This window comes from Entelurus aequoreus, linkage group LG07 (assembly GCF_033978785.1).
Source record: "Entelurus aequoreus isolate RoL-2023_Sb linkage group LG07, RoL_Eaeq_v1.1, whole genome shotgun sequence".
Lineage (NCBI taxonomy): Eukaryota > Metazoa > Chordata > Actinopteri > Syngnathiformes > Syngnathidae > Entelurus > Entelurus aequoreus.
In genome coordinates, this window is record NC_084737.1 from 46377781 (window position 1) to 46396013 (window position 18233).

At 40.1% G+C, this 18233-nt stretch overlaps 1 protein-coding gene across 1 annotated transcript; it reads right to left on the minus strand.

Moving 5' to 3' along the window:
• Nucleotides 1-363: 363 nt before the first annotated feature.
• Nucleotides 364-17299, minus strand: LOC133653916 (probable ATP-dependent RNA helicase DHX35). Its single transcript, XM_062053751.1, has 21 exons — nucleotides 17214-17299; nucleotides 16818-16945; nucleotides 16640-16732; nucleotides 16250-16327; nucleotides 16018-16122; nucleotides 11358-11419; nucleotides 11209-11278; nucleotides 11079-11138; nucleotides 10524-10636; nucleotides 10358-10454; nucleotides 10074-10232; nucleotides 7609-7819; nucleotides 7402-7526; nucleotides 6439-6493; nucleotides 4714-4904; nucleotides 4552-4629; nucleotides 4337-4466; nucleotides 4134-4215; nucleotides 3977-4048; nucleotides 2731-2842; nucleotides 364-1481 (listed from the first exon to the last, which is right to left on the minus strand). The coding sequence occupies exons 1-21, from the start codon at nucleotides 17251-17253 to the stop codon at nucleotides 1443-1445; spliced, it is 2100 nt and encodes a 699-aa protein (XP_061909735.1). The 5' UTR covers nucleotides 17254-17299; the 3' UTR covers nucleotides 364-1442.
• Between the last annotated feature and the right edge of the window lie 934 nt (nucleotides 17300-18233).

Genomic DNA, 18233 nt, shown 5'->3' on the forward strand with positions numbered 1-18233 from the left:
TCTTGCATTGAGGTGGACTTCGAGAGCTTTTTAAACAACTGAATTGGTAAAATGTTGAAATTAAATTGAAAAAATGCACTTCCTGGGTTTAGTCTGCCCTCTAGCGAACGTTGCAGGAACATACTGAAGAGGTTCAAGTTGCTACATTAAATGTTAGTAAAGACATTTTGCTAATAAAAGTCATTTATTTCGCTTTCTTTATAAAAAATCATTTTAAACTACTATTTTTTTTTTAAACTAAAAAAAACGTATTACAGTTCCAAATGACTATTCTTTGTGCGTTACAGATTGTCGGTAGTGTGGTGCAATAGTGGCATCTAGTGGCCATCCTGAACACTTCATTACAAATACAGAAACTCAAAAGATGACGCTCATCTGTGTATGATGTAGCGCTTTTATTGAAGGATGTGGGGACATGACAGGTGATGGGTATTTATGTATTTAATAATTACACAAGTACCATTACACATGCAAGAAGAGTTGGTTAACCCAACTACTGTATGTTGTGCTTCTGTGGACTGATTAGTTTCAAAGACTACAGTAAAGTGGTTGTACTACAAATCATGCAAATTTGCCTAGATTTCTGAATATCCTGCCTTAATAACAAATCTAATTATAGAACAAACTTGTAATATAGTGCTTGATAATGCTGAAGTTGACAAGGGAGAGGGTAAACCTTTTGAGAAGTGATGGAAGATCACGTTAAGAACTATTGTATTTATATGCTAGATGGTAATAGTGAACCAAAAGTACACTTCTGTGACACATTTCATCGAAAGGACAGCTAAATGCTAGTTCTTTTGAGGCTTTAGGCTACATCTGAGTGCACTTCCTGTCACTGTGCCGACAAATGGCACTTCATTTGGTTTTCACAGCTTTCCTTGAACACTGTTGTGTATTTACATTCTGTCAAAAATGAAATGAGACACAGGCTGATTGAAAGGAAACTGGCACACACTGGTGAGAATGCTACACAGTCTAGACATCTCTAAAAAGGTAAAGAAGTATTTTCACAGTGTTGTCAATTAGCCCAATTTAGGAAATAAAAACTAAAACTGGTCAAGCTACCAGTTAGATTCCTAAAGGCACCTAGGTTATGAGGGGGCAACGTAATAGCAAAAAGTCTCATTTTTCATTATTTTCCAACCAACAAAGGACACAGCTTTTATAAAAAATAAAGCCTAGAACCAGGTATGACTGCAACCATTCCTGGACCAGAGTCTTCTCTGACTATGTACAAGTACGAATAAAGTACTTCACACCTGGCTTCTCGCAATTTATCAGCAGTCTCTCACACAGATCTAATAGAAAGTAGAAGTAGACCACTGTCAAAAAGCAAGTAATGTCTAGAATGGTCACAGTTGCGCATGTGGAAATGATTCATAAATATTACATCTTTATATACACAATGGCACGGAGTCTTCCAGACTTGACCAACAGGTTTAGAGGACACGGGATCGCTTGCTGCTCAGTGAACCATGCTGAAAGAGAACAGACGGGACATATTTCAATCTCAAGTAGGTACTGTAATTAAAGCAAGACTGACCCGGGGTAATAAATGTAATAAGATATCTTAAATCAGCACAACAAATGACATGGTCGTATGAGAATTGACAGATGCAATATAAAAAATAAACATGTCTAAAGTTTTAAAATTTAATTCATACCGGAACTGATCAAGTTGAGACTTTGTTTGACATGACAGTTATACAGTTGAGGGCACAAAAATAATGTATGTACCCCACAAAGCATGTTTTTGATCCAGCAGAAATGTTGTGAAATACTTTTGAGACCCTTAAATTGTGTCAGAAATCCCAAGACAAACTATTTAGAAAGGAAGCAGAATTCTAAGTGTAGCTTTACTACACATTAATCAATGTATTACATTTTTTAGAAATATGTCAAGGTTTTGACCTACAGTATGGTAATACTGTATATATTAAAAGGGGAAATGCATTTTTCATGTAATTTTGGCTATCATTCAAGACAGATGTATTTTTTTATGTATTGTAACTTGTAAATAAAGTCTGCTTACAATGGAGTCAATAGGAGCTCCTCTTGTCAGCCAATAAAGCCCTCTAAATAACCATCCAAAAAGCGCCAACAATGCTCCACTTACATTTCGTGACTTGAATAATAACCAAGTATAGTGATATTGTTATTATAAGCGCTAACGCGGCATCCTAATAACAGCAGACATTGTACAGTAAGTGATGTTTATTATGTTTGTTGGCTCTCATGAAGTCTACAGTGAGTAATAATCAGTGATGTAGTCGAAGGACAAAGCAATCGTGATGCGTTTTTGAAATGAGTGTGCCACCGTATGCTTAAAATAAGCAAAATACGTAATTATTACATGTTATTATAAATGTGCCTGTTTATACATTACATATATACTTACATCATGTATATAAAACTTTAAATGAACTTGTTTTGACGTTTTTAAGGGCTTTATAGGCAGAATAGCGCAACTCCCATAGGCTCCATTGTAAGCTGACGTTTGCTTAGAAGTATTTACTAGTTAGAATGCATTAAAAATATGTTTTTGTCTCACATAAGGATTGTGAATGATAGGCAAAATTCCAAAATAAACGCAGTTCTCCTTTAAACACACCAAATGTGTCCTAAACACTGTGTACTGCGCATAAAAAATGAAAATGAAAAAATCTATACAATTGTCAAATAAATGACAACGAACAATATAAATAGGCTTTTCAGAAAATTACTTACTTTAGCCTGCTTGTAAAAATGAGGGGCCAACTCCACAAGCCAGGATGACTCCACAGCAGTCACATCTCGCATGAAGTACTTGCTCGTCTGCATCACTTCGTTGAAGACAACCCTGGAGAGAAGAGTGTTGCATGTCAACACAATACTGTAGTCGCTTGTTTATCGCTGTTAAATGCTTTGAGACCTTCCATCCATCCATTTTCTACCGCTTGTCCCTTTCGGGGTCACGGGGGGTGCTGAGAGCTATCTCAGCTGCATTTATGCGGTAGGCGGGGTACACCCTGGACAAGTCCCACGTCATCACAAGGCCAACACAGACAGACAGACAACATTCACACTCACATTCACACACTAGGGCCAATTTAGTGTTGCCAATCAACCTATCCCAAGGTGCATGTCTTTGGAGGTGGGAGGAAGCTGGAGTACCCGGAGGGAACCCATGCAGTTAGGGGGAGAACGTGCAAACTCCACACAGAAAAACCCAGAGCCCGGGGATCGAACCCAGACCTGACCGCGGTATATGAATTTCCGCGAAGCATGAATTAGCATTTATAAATTGAATTTTTTTAAATAGAGTTTAAAAAAACCTGTTTACGACCTTCTAAATCTGTTTTTTTACATTATGAAAGCCCTCTAACACAGTCATGTAATCCAATATAGTGGCCACTGAGGCTGATCAGTGGCCACAATCCCGGACAGCAAATGCTGATTGTTTTGGGCTCATCTACGGTAATTGCCAATCTTCTGTATTATTGATATTTTTAGTTAATTTTGAAATTTGAAAAAATGCTTAGCTTAGGCCAAAAATACATAAAATATGCTTAAAACAAAAAAAAAGTGCAATAGAGTGAAGTCACTAACTCTGAAGCGCGATGTGGCGAGGGACGACAGCAGTGTAATAATGTGTGTATAAATCAGGGCTGAGTAAACTTTTGTCCGGCAGTCTACGATGGCCTTAAAAGATTTGGCCTGGGGCCAAACCAATATATAGTACTGTGTATGAATAATTAGAATGAAAGCCTCATCTTCTATGAGCTGCTGATATGACATGTACATCACTGGAAAGTGCAGATCCTCTAGTTTCAGGGTTATTTTTTTATTTCATTAGAAAAATCTAATTATTTTGATATCGCAAACTTGCAAGCCTAAAAATAGCATTACAAATCCTGTCGCTGGACATGGCTTTAGTGCGCATGTTAACGGGCTGTCCATGCTTTGTATGAACTATCAATCAAAATGTTCAAACCATTTTGGAGGTTTCTCTCCATACAGTACAGAGGTGGGGTGAATATGAAGCTCACGCTCGTCTCGTAGGGTTCTGTCAGAGAAATTAATCGAATATGTTGGTTACTGAAACAGCAGGTGGTGGACAGTCAGAAATACAATCAATACGAAACATATACCTGTATGAACCAGAGTGGTGAATGCGTGCTGCATTGGAAAAAAATCCAGACGCAATGCACCTCAAAATCACATCTGGATCACCTGCAAGAGAGGATTGGTGATGAGGACTACTAGCAGCTAACAGTAGCATTCAACATTAGAATTCAAGGCCGGCTGAGCTGAATGAATATGCAAGACAGTAGATCCAATTAACATGACATACCTTCGCTGGAAGTCCACACCACCTTGAACTTGGTCATGAGACGCCGCAGCTGTTCTCGCACTGTTGTGGCGCGCTGCAGACCTTTGTAATTAAGATAATGCTGCTGACACCACTGGGAGCTCTTTTGGTGCTGAAGATTTTTTTTTTAAAGAGATAAGACTATTTTGATGTCCTGACTTGCCAGCAATAGGCGCATAAAAGTACACTCACTGTACCTTAAGGTAAGCTTCGTATACATTCAGCATGGTGAGGTGGTCGCCTTCAGCAACAGCAAATTTCCTGTGCTGGCGAGCCTGCAGGTTGAGGCAATATAAAGTGGTTAAATACCTCAATTGCTCTGTCAATTTATGACAATTATGTCATCATATTTCACTTACAGCATTTTTTTTCTGATTGGGTGGTATAACGAATATATTCTGAATTTGCATCATTGCGGCAATGGTGACAATCTCTTTGGAGCAGCCGAAGTTTCCCGACTCTAACAGCATCTTGGCAAACATGGGGCTGAGAGGGAACTCTGCCATCCGGATCCCAAGAGGATCGGTCAAACGTCCATAATTGTCCAAACCTGCAAATGGACACATACCCAGCCGAGTGAAAGGAGCACAGATATCTCTTTATACCGTACTTACAATGTATCAATGCCCCCAAGGTTTACAACTTTGGCAGGTTGGTAGACACAAACGTACATGCACAGTAGACAAGTGCAATGAGGTCGTTCACAGCTTGCAGGTATTAGAATGATAATGATTCGACAAGATTATCAATTTGCAAATGCTCCCCGACATGACATTTAACACGTTCATTATAAAAAGCAATACAAAAAATTCTAAGTTGTCAAGGTTAAAATTGATTATGTATTGTATAGATGACTAAAAATCTGATTATCTTGTGTGTTGGGGCAAGACTTTGCTTCTTTCTCCTACTTTTCAGACATACATTTCTTTGTTTATTTATATTTTTTCCTTTAATATTACTATATTTTTTTTTGTACATTAAGAAATTCTATTGGAAATGCTTATTTGTATGAATTTTTAAATATGTTTGTTTGTTGTTCAAACCGCGACCACTGCGACCCTGAAAGGGACTAACGGTAGAAAATGAATGGATGGATGGATGTTAATAACAGCTTTTGTTTATCTTTTGAGTATTTAAATCCTATTTCCTTTAGGCGGTTTCTTACAGTTCGGTCACAGACGGTGACTCCAGTTTCCGCCCATCTGTTCTTCATTTGTTTTGTTGTGCATGTTCCCATGTTGTTTGTACTTGTTCCAGATTTGAGACACAGCTGACTGAACAGTCAAAATCTTTTGCAACATTGTCTGACAATTAATCTGCTAGAAGTTTGATAATCCTCTCATTTGTTTCAATTGACAGCTCTCGTGTTTTAGCCATCATTCATGTCAATCCACCTACAGCCATTGCTCTCCAAGGTGTGGAACACTCCTTTTTAACTGCTAACTAATAAACAGATGTAATTTAAGGCAGGTGTTAGATTTGGAAAAGAAAAACATTACAAGTGAAGTGAAGTGAAGTGAATTACATTTATATAGCGCTTTTTCTCAAGTGACTCAAAGCGCTTTACATAGTGAAACCCAATATCTAAGTTACATTCAAACCAGTGTGGGTGGCACTGGGAGCAGGTGGGTAAAGTGTCTTGCCCAAGGACACAACGGCAGTGACTAGGATGGCGGAAGCGGGGATCGAACCTGCAACCCTCAAGTTGCTGGCACGGCCGCTCTACCAACCGAGCTATACCGCCCCTTTTAACCAATATGGAATCACCTACAAGGTGATTCCATATTGGTTAAAAAGGGCTTTTGGTATAGTATTGTTTTCAATCTGATCTAAAAATGAAATTGTTTCAGACTACCACCATTTATATTCTTGATTTATTTTAGTGTTTCTTAAAGCCAGAAAGATGACTATAGTTTTGTGTCATGTCTGTGTTAATCTGTTATTTTTCTAGACAATTTAAACAACTAAATGAACATACTCCAAATCTGGTGATTCTATATTTTTTTTCCAGGGGTCGTACTTGAGAAAGTATCATTAAATTACTCCTGTTGTAATCAGGCTAATATAATGGTAAAGTTTCTTACCTCCCAGAGCATACAGAAGTTCTAAAGCCTGAACCATGGTCTGGGCTGGAGGAGGCTGTGATGTAGAAAACAAGGAACAGAACAGATGAGTTCCTCACTTACTGTAAAATATATGCTGTAAAAATGCCAAATAACATGAAAGATGCATTACAAGCTTTTCCAGAACCTTGCAGCTGTGATTAATTAGATATTTATAGAAACTCACTAATTAGCAATATTTTACTTCATAACATTAAAATACATGGTGTTATTATTTTCACTAGTCGTTTCTCCATCGAGTTTCTAAGCAAACTAAAACATTTGGTGCAAAAGAATACATATATATATTTCAAAGTAGGGCTTTCAAAGTTAGTGTGTGTAACATACATGTGTGATGAATCACAAGAAATGCATGCATTAATAACGCAATTTATTTCAACCATACATGCTCCTTTACCTTAACTATAGACCTGAAAGATGCAGCAGATTGCTATATGGTCAGTGATCAGGTCAATTCCTACCAGTGTAAAGATGAGTTAGGAGGATCCGACAGGTGTGCTCAGTGAAATATTTAGCTTTATCATTTTGTACAAAACTAGACCATCCCCTCCCTTTCTGGTCATTTCTGTTAGCAGAAGAAATCCAATATTGCTAGAAAACTTCTCCCTTTTTAATGGCAAAATTATATCAAAATTGTTTAAAATGTGCACTTCATCCTACATTTTTACCAAATTTTGTGAAAATAAATGACATGCATTCAAGTAAAACTATTTTTCAAATTCCAGGTATGACATTCTGATAATAAAATTTAGTTTGTGTCAATTTATTGGGGTCTTTATTCAATTAGAGCAAACTAAGAATTAACTGTGATTTCCGAGAGTCTATAGTAATCTTAAAAAGCAGGATCTGGATGCATTGTTAAATGGTTTCAATTACATTACTATTATCTTTGCCTTTGGATGAAAGTGAAAGTGAGCTACTCACCGAAAGGAAGCTAAAGCGCAGAACGTTGTCAATGCCTAAAGCTTTGAGCTGCAAGATGACTGGGGCCAAATTAGTACGCTGCATTTCTGGCACAGTAGAAGGAGGCAGTCTCTCAAAGTCCTCCTCTGATAAAAAAAAAAAATGTGTTACCAGTGTGTGATCATACTCACAGGAGGAAATGTACGACCTGTTAAGACACGAACACACCTGTGTAAAGTCTGAAGCATTTCCCTGGTCGGTTCCGGCCTGCTCTCCCAGCTCGCTGGCTGGCAGAAGCCTTGGAAATGGGTGTCACCACCAGTGATTCAATAGCCGTACTGGGGTTATATGCACGTAGCTTGACGAAAGCACAGTCGATGACAAAAACGATGCCATTGATGGTAATGGAAGTCTCAGCTATGTTGGTGGCCACCACCACCTGAAAAAAGATATCAAATGTTATAACCATTGTTGGAAATGTGTCAAATTCACTGTAACAATGGTAACTACATCAGCACTTTGAAGTATAGGAGGGCTTAGTATTAAATGGATCAGTTATTTGATGGTCAGTTGTAAAGGACTGTTTTTACACATCTTAAAAATACAGGGTCAAATGAATTGCACTACCGAACCGCGACCAGCAAAAGGTGCTATTGGTCAAACTGTGGTACCGCCACTAGTGGTACGCCACAAAATCCTTTATTTAAAAATTCAAACTGTGTTACTGTTCAAACTGTGTGTAATGTCACAGTGGCTAAAATCTTAAATATACTTGTTAAATAAAACCTCTGCCTTGTTTTAATAAATATTTAGGCCTACTATGCTACTGTATTTTAATGTTGGTCATTATGGTGGTACTCAGGGAGCCAAGTGTTTTCTGAGGTGGTACTTGGTGCAAAACATTTGAGAAGCACTGGTCTAAAGCATTTAATGTTTAAATGGGCTGTTTTCAACTTGCTCCAAGTTACATTTTTCAAACCAAAAAAATATAACAAAAACATTACAGGCTAGCTTACATTACTATAAGTGGTTTAACAGAAAATATATATTCTATATTTTTCACAATTACTAATTATATTGAATAAAAGTTGTTCGTCGGTCTGAGGAATCTTCCTGGCCTTAAGAGTTGTCAATCCCCGAAGGCTTGTACACACGTGTACGTAGCGAGCGCATGCACAGACACAAAAGCAGTCCAAGAGTAGCGACTAACAATTTGCAGTCACGGTTTTTGTTATGATAAAATATACATTCAATGATAGCTAACATAAGTAACTAAATTTAGCCAAATTACGATCTTTGACTAACATCACAAAATGTGCATGCACATGTTATTTACGTGCAGAGTTTACTTCATTGTGTACTAAAAGTGAGGCAGTGGTGATTTCTCTAAGACTGCAAGGGAGCTTCCCCCTTTTTTTCTTTTTTTCCCCTCTTTTCAGCCCTCCCAACCCGGCACCAGACGGGCCCGCATGGCCACAGCACAGGGCGGCCCAAGCCAGACCCCCTCCCACCCCCCAGGGGAAGGTGGAAGCCCAAGAAAACCCGAAGCCAGAGGGGCACGGACTGGCCCGCGCCCGACAGCGGCAATCCCCCCAACCCGCCCGACAGTCCACCACCTAAACCAAGGCGACCGCCCCCAGCCCCACCCACACCCCAAGCCCCGTCCAAGCACCTCCATCCACCCCCAACCGCAGAACCACACGTTGCAGGCCCACCTCAGGGACAGAGCCACAGCCCTGGCCCCCATGGGAGTCAGGTCAGGAAATAAATCAGCGGTGCCCAAAGAGATCGGAATTCTGTCAGTTGTTGTTTTGATTCAGCAGACATTCTTTCCAAAACTATATGATCTGATAAAATGTTTTTGTAAAGGTTTATACATAAATTATTTTTTGATTTACATTTCATGAGAATAGTTTTCTTGGCGATGCCTAATGCGTTGATAAGGAGGTATGTTTTGTTTGTATCAAATTTAGTTGCGGAGAGATCACCCAACAGGCAAAGGGAGGGGGAGGTGGGAATGGGAATCTCTAAGGCTAATGACAGGTTCTCGCACACTCCACGCCAGAAGTGAACCTACAATCTGATATATCACTTTTCTGCAGAACTTTGTTTTAAAAATGTGTCTCTGCATCTGTCCTTGACACTTGCGTTTTAGGCTGGCTATTCTGGAAACAAACCCTGCCCGTACTGCTTGGTGCCACGTCTGACCTGCTGTGACGTAGATTACCGTAATAACTCGTATATCACTCAAATAGCAGATTTCAACCACTGAAATACTATCTATAGTACAAGACTTAAAACGTCCGGTAGTCCTGTTTAATAATTAACGGGTCGTATGCGGCACTTAATTTTCTCAGGTTGTACTTGGCCAATATAGCTGATTCTGATACATGAAAGAACAGGTGAGCGAGACCACAAATCACTCCAAACACCATTCTTGCGAATTGGAGTTGGCATTTTCTATATGAGAGAGCATAGTAGGGCCATATATTGAATGGTTTGAATGAGGAAGAGGGTTGGTCAGAAACGTGACATACAGCAGTTTTAATAAACCAATTGGTTCTTGTTTAGCCAATGCACCACCACTCAACCACTGTGCATGGATTGATTAGGACAATATTCACATCTGCTAATTTATCGACCAACCCCCTCAAACAACTTAATGGAATTGGTAACAATACTTGGTAACATACTTTACGAACTGTAGCAGGCACCCGCTCAAAGACCTTCATCTGCTCTGCGTAAGGTAAACCAGAATACATCGGCAAAACTCTCAGGTGTTTCCTTATGCCTTGTCGTGACAAAGACCTGGCCTGGTCCTTCAGGAGAGACGCCACCTTCTCTACTTCTTCCTAGGGAGACATTTTTTAAGGTATAATAATGAAATTCAAAATAGAATGAGCACAGGATGTAAAAAAGTGCATGAAGCCTTTAAATTTATGCTAGTCATGTAAATGTAGTAAATATAACCGCACACCTGCCCAGTCAGAAACACCAGAACATCCCCACTCTCTTCTGTATCATGTATTTTCATCACCGTCTCAACTGTGGCCTTCACGTAATCGGGTACAGGACTGATGACACACCATACAGGAGGTAAGGTTGGGTTTAGTCACTAAATTAAAGCTAGTTCATTTAAATACCTGACAGTGTAGAAGATATCAACTGGGAATGTCCGTCCCTCCACTGTTAGGATTCCGCATGTGTCCTTGTTAGGATCTCCTGACTCGTTCAGGTTGAAGAACTCATGGAATTTCTTTAGAGAACAAGAATTGTATTGTTAGCAAGAAAACCATTCTTATTTAATATATTATGCTAACATTTATCAAGAAGGAATTACTGCTCGCCCACTTTTAATACTTATAACTACAAAATGTAACTATTAACTAGTATTGTTTGCTAGTACTTTGCATGCAAATTATATTTTAAAACATTTAAATGACCAAATGTGCCTTGTTAAAGACAAATCCATTAAACATATACCGCAGTTTGACTAAGTGTGTAGACCTTCAAAACAAAAAGTCGATTTCAGAAATGACATTTCAGCTGATGTTGAAAACTGAGCCAAGTTTTGCCCTGATTAAGTCTTTCTTTCATAGTTTCATCACATTTGTCAGTACAACGTGATCTGGCCTGAAGGTGACTCATCTTTTTTCTTATCACAACAGCATATCTCTTCATCTTAATGACACGGATACCTTGGCATCCAGAGTGGCAGAGGCCACAATCAGCCGCAGGTCTCGACGTTTCTTCTGGATCTGACAAGAAACAAAAACATTTTTCAAAGCTCATGAAAATTAATCAGCCAATAGTGTGAACTTGGGTTACCTTCTTCAACAGACCAATGGCAATGTCAGTGTACAGGGTTCTCTCATGTGCTTCATCCAGCATCAATACACTGCGGAGAAAAGCAGAGAACACTATAGATACCAGCAACCACTAAGAGTCAATCTTTACAGTTTAGTTGGACTTTGTACCTGTATTTTTTAAGCAGGGGGTCAGCCATCATCTCCCGCACCAACATTCCATCTGTAAGGAACTACAACAAACAGCTACGGTTAACTAATATTCTTTAAGTCAAGGTGGCTAACATGCTTTAGTGCAGTGGTTCCCACCTAGTTTGGCTACAGAACCCACCCTCACCCCATAAAAACGGGCAGTGACTCAAATTGGTCATCACTACATACAGAGTGCAATATTGCAAGAATGTATTTCTAAATTATTCAAATGATTATAGTATGACTGTCTTCAACTAAGGATTTTCATAGTTGTTATATTTTGCACATAATGGACCTTTACATTTTAACGATCACAGCTACAATGGGAACACAGCCCCACAGAGTGCGATTACACGTAGTAATAAACACTGGTCACTACGTGCCGTAATGCCACATGGATGTACATGTACACTATATTGCCAAAAGTATTTGGCCACCTGTCTTGACTCACATATGAACTTGAAGTGCCATCCCATTCCTAAGCCATAGGGTTCAATATGATGTCGGTCCACCTTTTGCAGCTATTACAGCTTCAACTCTTCTGGGAGGGCTGTCCACAAGGTTGCGGAGTGTGTTTATAGGAATTTTCCACCATTCTTCTAAAAGCACATTGGTGAAGTCACACACTGATGTTGGTTGAGATGGCCTGGCTCTCAGTCTCCGTTCTAATTCATCCCAAAGGTGTTCTATTGGGTTCAGGTCAGGCATCCACGTCTTTATGGACATTGCTTTGTGCACGGATGCACAGTCATGTTGGAAGGGGATGGGGCCCGCTCCAAACTGTTCCCACAAAGGTTGAGAGCATAGAATTGTTCAAAATGTATTGGTATCCTGGAGCATTCAAAGTGCATTTCACTGGAACTAAGGGGCCAAGCCCAACTCCTGAAAAACAACCCCACACCATAATTCCTTCTCCACCAAATTTCACACCGAAATGTACCGTTCTCCTGGCAACCTCCAAACCCAGACTCGTCCATTAGATTGCCAGATGGAAATGCGTGATTCATCACTCCAGAGAACGCGTCTCCACTGCTCTAGAGTCCAGTGGCGACGTGCTTTACACCACTGCATCCGAAGCCATTAAGCTCTCTGCGTACTGTACGTGGGCTAATTGGAAAGTCACATGAAGTTTGGAGCTCTGTAGCAACTGACTGTGCAGAAAGTCGGCGACCTCTTTCCACTATGCGCTTCAGCATCCGCTGACCCCTCTCTGTCAGTTTACGTGGCCTACCACTCCGTGACTGAGTTGCTGTTGTTCCCAAACTCTTCCATTTTCTTTTAATAAAGCCGACAGTTGACTTTGGAATATTTAGGAGCGAGGAACTTTCACGACTGGATTTGTTGCACAGGTGGCATCCTATGACAGTTCCACGCTGGAAATCACTGAGCTCCTGAGAGCGGCCCATTCTTTCACAAATGTTTGTAGAAACAGTCTCCATGCCTAAGTGCTTGATTTTATACACCTGTGGCCGGACCAAGTGATTAGGACATCTGATTGTCATCATTTTGATGGGTGGCCAAATACTTTAGGCAATCTAGTGTAAGTTAAAAAAACGATTGTCACACACACACACTAGGTGTGGTGAAATGTGTCCTCTGTATTCGACCCATCCCCATGTTCAACCCCTGGGAGGTGAGGGGAGCAGTGAGCAGCAGCATGCGCCGAGCTCGGGAATCATTTGGTAATTTAACCCCCAATTCCAACCCTTGATGCTGAGTGCCAAGCAGGGAGGCAATGGGTCCCATTTTTTGTAGTTTTGTATGGCTCAGGGTTTAAACTCACAACGTCCCAGTCTCAGGGCGGACACTAACCACAAGGCCACTGAGCTGGTTTATGGCTATATACTATAGCCAAAAGTAGGTGAGAGAGGCAAGCGGCTGTGTGCGTGCGCTTTGAGAGACACTGCTGTAGATTTGTTTTATTAAAGTAATTATTAATCAACCACCTCTTTGTCATCTATTCAACAGTTCGATCAAAAGTTGCAGCTCATTATCTACACACAAAAACACCAGAATCCAAGAGATTTGTAACTTCAGTTGGGACTCGCCTCTCTCCCATAGAGGGAGGAGAGGGTTCAATGTCCAATTGTTCGACTGTGAGGTCAATAGTCGAATCAGGCTCCTTCAGATAAAATTGTCGTAAATTCTCAGGTATCTGGGCACAAACAGTCTTTTATTTTGGAATTAAAACTCCTTCCATCAATCCACAAAGCCTTGTGAATGAACTCTGAGACCTTCAAAAGTTTTGTTTCCATGATTCTATGTCCGAAAATGTATTTTGAAAAAACTCTCTCTCCCCCAATCTTTATTTGTTTCAGACTTGCATTTGCTTCGAGACCTTCTTGGTTGTAGCGTCATGTTCGTGGCGCAGTCTCTGATCATTTCTTGATTGATTCTTTCTATTTAACATCAGCATAGCCATTGGAGACGCAATATTTGTCATCTGTGCCAGTACTACAGCGAACATCAGGTAGAGCAGAGCTAAACTGTTGACTTACAAAGAGTCGCAAAGAATCTTTGTTTTGGTATGACGTCATAGTAAACCGGAAAAGCAATACATTTATCTGCGCTGAAAGGAAATAGGCGCCCCCCAGTGTACAGGAGGCGCACAGCGTATGACCAATCCTCGTATTAAAGAGTGAATGGGCACTTGGACTTCACATGTAGGTGTGAAAATACAAAAAATAACTAAACATTTGAGAAATCAGAATAAATTAGTGCATAGAAACAAAGTGGTTGTCTTCCAATTGGTCTTCTTTTTAATAAAGACAGGCGGAAAAAAAAAAAGATCACAAGCAATCCGAACATCGACATCTTGAAAGTAAACAAACTTTTGTCGCATCTGCCTTATGTCACTGCTGGCAAACAACAAGGGTTGATGACATAGCGAGACTCGATCCACGTCTGTATACATTAGGGGCATATTTGCAATACTTTGCCATGGCACTACGGATAGTTCAGATTTGTGTTTGTCTCTTTTCTAAAAGGGGTCATGTGATTTTAATTCTACATATAAAACACTTCCTTGAGGTCTACATAACATGTAATGGTGGTGCTATGGTCAAAATGTTGCATGGACTTTGTTTTACAGACCATCTTTAAGCCGCTTTCTGATTGTCTCTTCAGAATGGGCAGTTTTGTGGGCTGTCTTATTTACATGCCGATGTTCTCTTCCATGCCAAGCCCACTTCGACTGTGTCTCCACTCCGTCAGCCATGTTGCAGTTTTTAGCGCTTTTGTATCAGGTCTACTGACCGATATAAGTTACAACTATACGTTACTTTTTATCAGAAATGGCAACATCTGAGAATTTTAGCATGCATGTGCATGTACGACTCGAGCCAGTCTGTCCCACAATAAGAGATTAGAACAAAATAAGGAACTTATTGACTACAATTTTGAGCTAGAACTGAATTAAAAATGGCAGATTCCTGCAAAGCTCTTCAGGTAAACCTCTACCATATATGGAGATATCTGTTCATCTCACAAGGGCAAAATATGTCATTAAAGACTCAAATTCCAAACGGCTCATTTGGAGCAAGTTTAGAAGAAGGCAAGATTGTTCTATAAATACCTCGCCATGCCTCCATGGTTTGATTTAAATTTTTCAGGACACATACACAAAAATAGGTAGTAACAGGTAGGGCTGGGTGATATGGCCTTTTTTTAATATCGCAATATTTTAAGGCCATATCGCGATACACGATATATATCTCGATATTTTGCCTTAGCCTTGAATGAACACTTGATGCATATAATCACAGCAGTATGATTCTATGTGTCTACATTAAAACATTCTTCTTCATACTGCATTAATATATGCTACTTTAAAACTTTCATGCTGAGAAGGAAATCACAACTAAAAAAAATCACTATTTGTTTTCATACTGTGTTGATCTGGAAATGTTTGCCTCGGCATTTGGACGGTGTGGGCGTGTGGCACCGAACAGAGGTGTTGACATGCGGAGTAAGCACTCTTCATTCTCTAGCAGGTGACTTTTTAAATGATGCTACATATTAGCAGTAGTGCTACTTTTTATAGCAACGCTTTTGCCCCACACTTGACAAATTACGGTTGTCTGTTCGACATACTCCCACTTGAAGTCAAACCACCGCCAGACGATGGACCCCCTGCTGTTTTTGGGGGGAATTAATTACGCCTTCATTTGTTACCAGATTCGCACCTTCTTTCTCTCGTATTACCACTCGCACGGCTGCGCTAGCATCACAGCTAATGTTACCCATGCTGCTACCTCTTTGCTGCGCGAGGGTGTATACGTATGTGACGTATGCCGTGACAGTATGTGACGTGTGTAAGAAGGTGCGCTTGTCTGTCTGTGAGAAGGAGACACAGGAAAGAGCAAGGAGAGCCTGTAGTGTAATGCCAGCAGCTAAAAGCAACTGCGTGAGAACGTATACTCGAATATCACGATATAGTCATTTTCTATATCGCACAGAGACAAACCCGCGATATATCGCGTATATCGATATATATTGCCCAGCCCTAGTAACAGGTAACAAAAGTTGGTTTTGCACAATTGGACCCCTTTATTTGAACATCGGAAATCAAATAACTTTTGCAAGATATCCTACTTTATTGACCAGACAAATACCTACTGAAAATTGTGTTAGGGAATACCTTGATCCTGGTAGCTTGGGGGTCAGAGCAGTCGTCAAATCTGATGGAGTAGCCCACCTCATGTCCTATACGAGCGCCTCTCTCCTCTGCAACGCGGCCGGCCACCTGGCACCAAGACAGAGGAGCAGAAGTGCTTGACACGGCCACGTCCTTGAGTGTTAAACTGATGTTCCTTGAGTGAAAGGACTCTGGCAAAGAAAAAGCTGTTGCAGGACATCTGCAGAGCTCTTACAGAGATAGCAGCCACGCGTCGAGGCTGTGTCACGCCAATCACCCTCCCTTCTGCTGCCCAGCCAGCCTCCAGCAGGTACTGATGGGAAATAAGTGACAAAAAGATAGCTCCAGATGAGAAGAGCACACTGATGAGCTGACACAACACAAACTGAGCTCAAGCACCTCAGAGGTGGTTAAGGTTAAGCCACATTAGGAGCATCACTGCATTGCAGCAAAGGACATATTCTTATTCCACTGAAGACAAAATACCATCATCCATCCATCCATTTTCTACCGCTTGTCCCTTTCGGGGTCGCGGGGGGGTGCTGGAGCCTATATCAGCTGCATTCGGGCGGAAGGCGGTGTACACCCTGGACAAGTCGCCACTGTGTCAAAATGTTGTACAAACCTGAGGTATCTGTGTCGTCTTTCCACATCCGGTTTCTCCAACTATGATGACAGTCTGGAAGCTTTCCACCAAGTACAGGATGTTGTTTCTGTGCTGGATAGACAACAATTGTGCCCCATGAGATACAGTTACTTCACCTCGGTGGGGCGTCAAGTATCTCGGAAATTGTTAGGCACACCTTGAAAACAGGGAGCTTCTGCCTCTGCTTCTCTATGGACAGCGCAATGAACGGGTTGAAGACGGCTGTGGAACCAATTGTCTCCGTGTTAAGTTCTCGCTCCTCGGAGATCCCCGGTGCTTCGGACCCTGAACGAGGCACAGGTAGTGGGTTGAGGTGTACCGAGACTTACAATGCGATGCGCTGTTAGCTAGTATTTAGTTAGTTAGCTGGCGCACTTTGCGCCCCGTGTTTTATTTTGAAAGGTAACATCTGAGCTATGTATCGCGCAGATTCCAAATTGACCAAAAACATGCAGGCGCTGATGGGCCTGTGTAGCTGTTTGTAGTCTAATCAATTTAATGACGGATATATTTTTTTTAAGTTCTGCTTTTACAATTATCTAGAATTACTTACCCGGCTTCCAAAATTTCATCGTGGAACGGCGAGCCGCCATCTTGGATTTACGTCACAGCGTTTTTCCGCTTGTTGATGACGTCACATGCCAAAATAACGTCTCTTTAAAAAAAATAAAAATTATTCAAATACACATTAGGATTATCGCACAGTATTTTAACCAGTTACGAACGGTTAATGCAAGGTATCTCTATTGTTACTTTATTGAAAACCTTTTGTCTAACAGTAATTTCAGAGTAAAATACTCAGACATCATATTGTCCCTCCAACTGCTACTATCTTATTAATTGCCAGATGAATAATTATTATTGAGTACTGTAATGTTTGTTACTGTATCACAGCATATCATAGTTGCAACACTATGGATGTTTTAAAGGTAAATAACTGTCCATCACTCAATACAAATATATCCACTAGGGCAGGGGTGTCAAACTCAAATACAGAGTGGGCCAAAAATTAAAACTGAACAAAGCCGCGGGCCAAGGTTGAACAATTTAACCTTTTAATAGGGATCCAAACAAGTTTTGCATTGAATATTGAACAAGCAAGGCTTATCTTTATAGTGACATGCAAAATCGAGTTTCAAATGATAATAATAATAATTCAAAAATATCAATGGCATATCAAATAAAATTTAAATTAAAATGTAATGCCTCTTTTCTATTTGCAGCCTTCTGAGTTAAATATCAAAATAAACTTTTTCCACCGGCCAATAATACATTAGAAAATAAAATAACAATAATGAATGAATCAAACATTCAAGCCTTGAAGTAGCAAGAGAAAGTGCATGAATAAAATGTTAATTATTGCTCAGTTTGCTACACTGATTTGCTTTAACACTGAATATGGAACAAGCAACGCTTATATAACTTAATAGTGCAAAATCAACTTTCAAAAAACAAACGAAAAAACATCAATGGTCTATTAAATACAATTTAAATAAAAAATGGAATGCCTCTTTTCTATTTGCAGCCTTCTGAGGTAAATATCGACATTAACTTTTTCCACAGGCTAATAAAT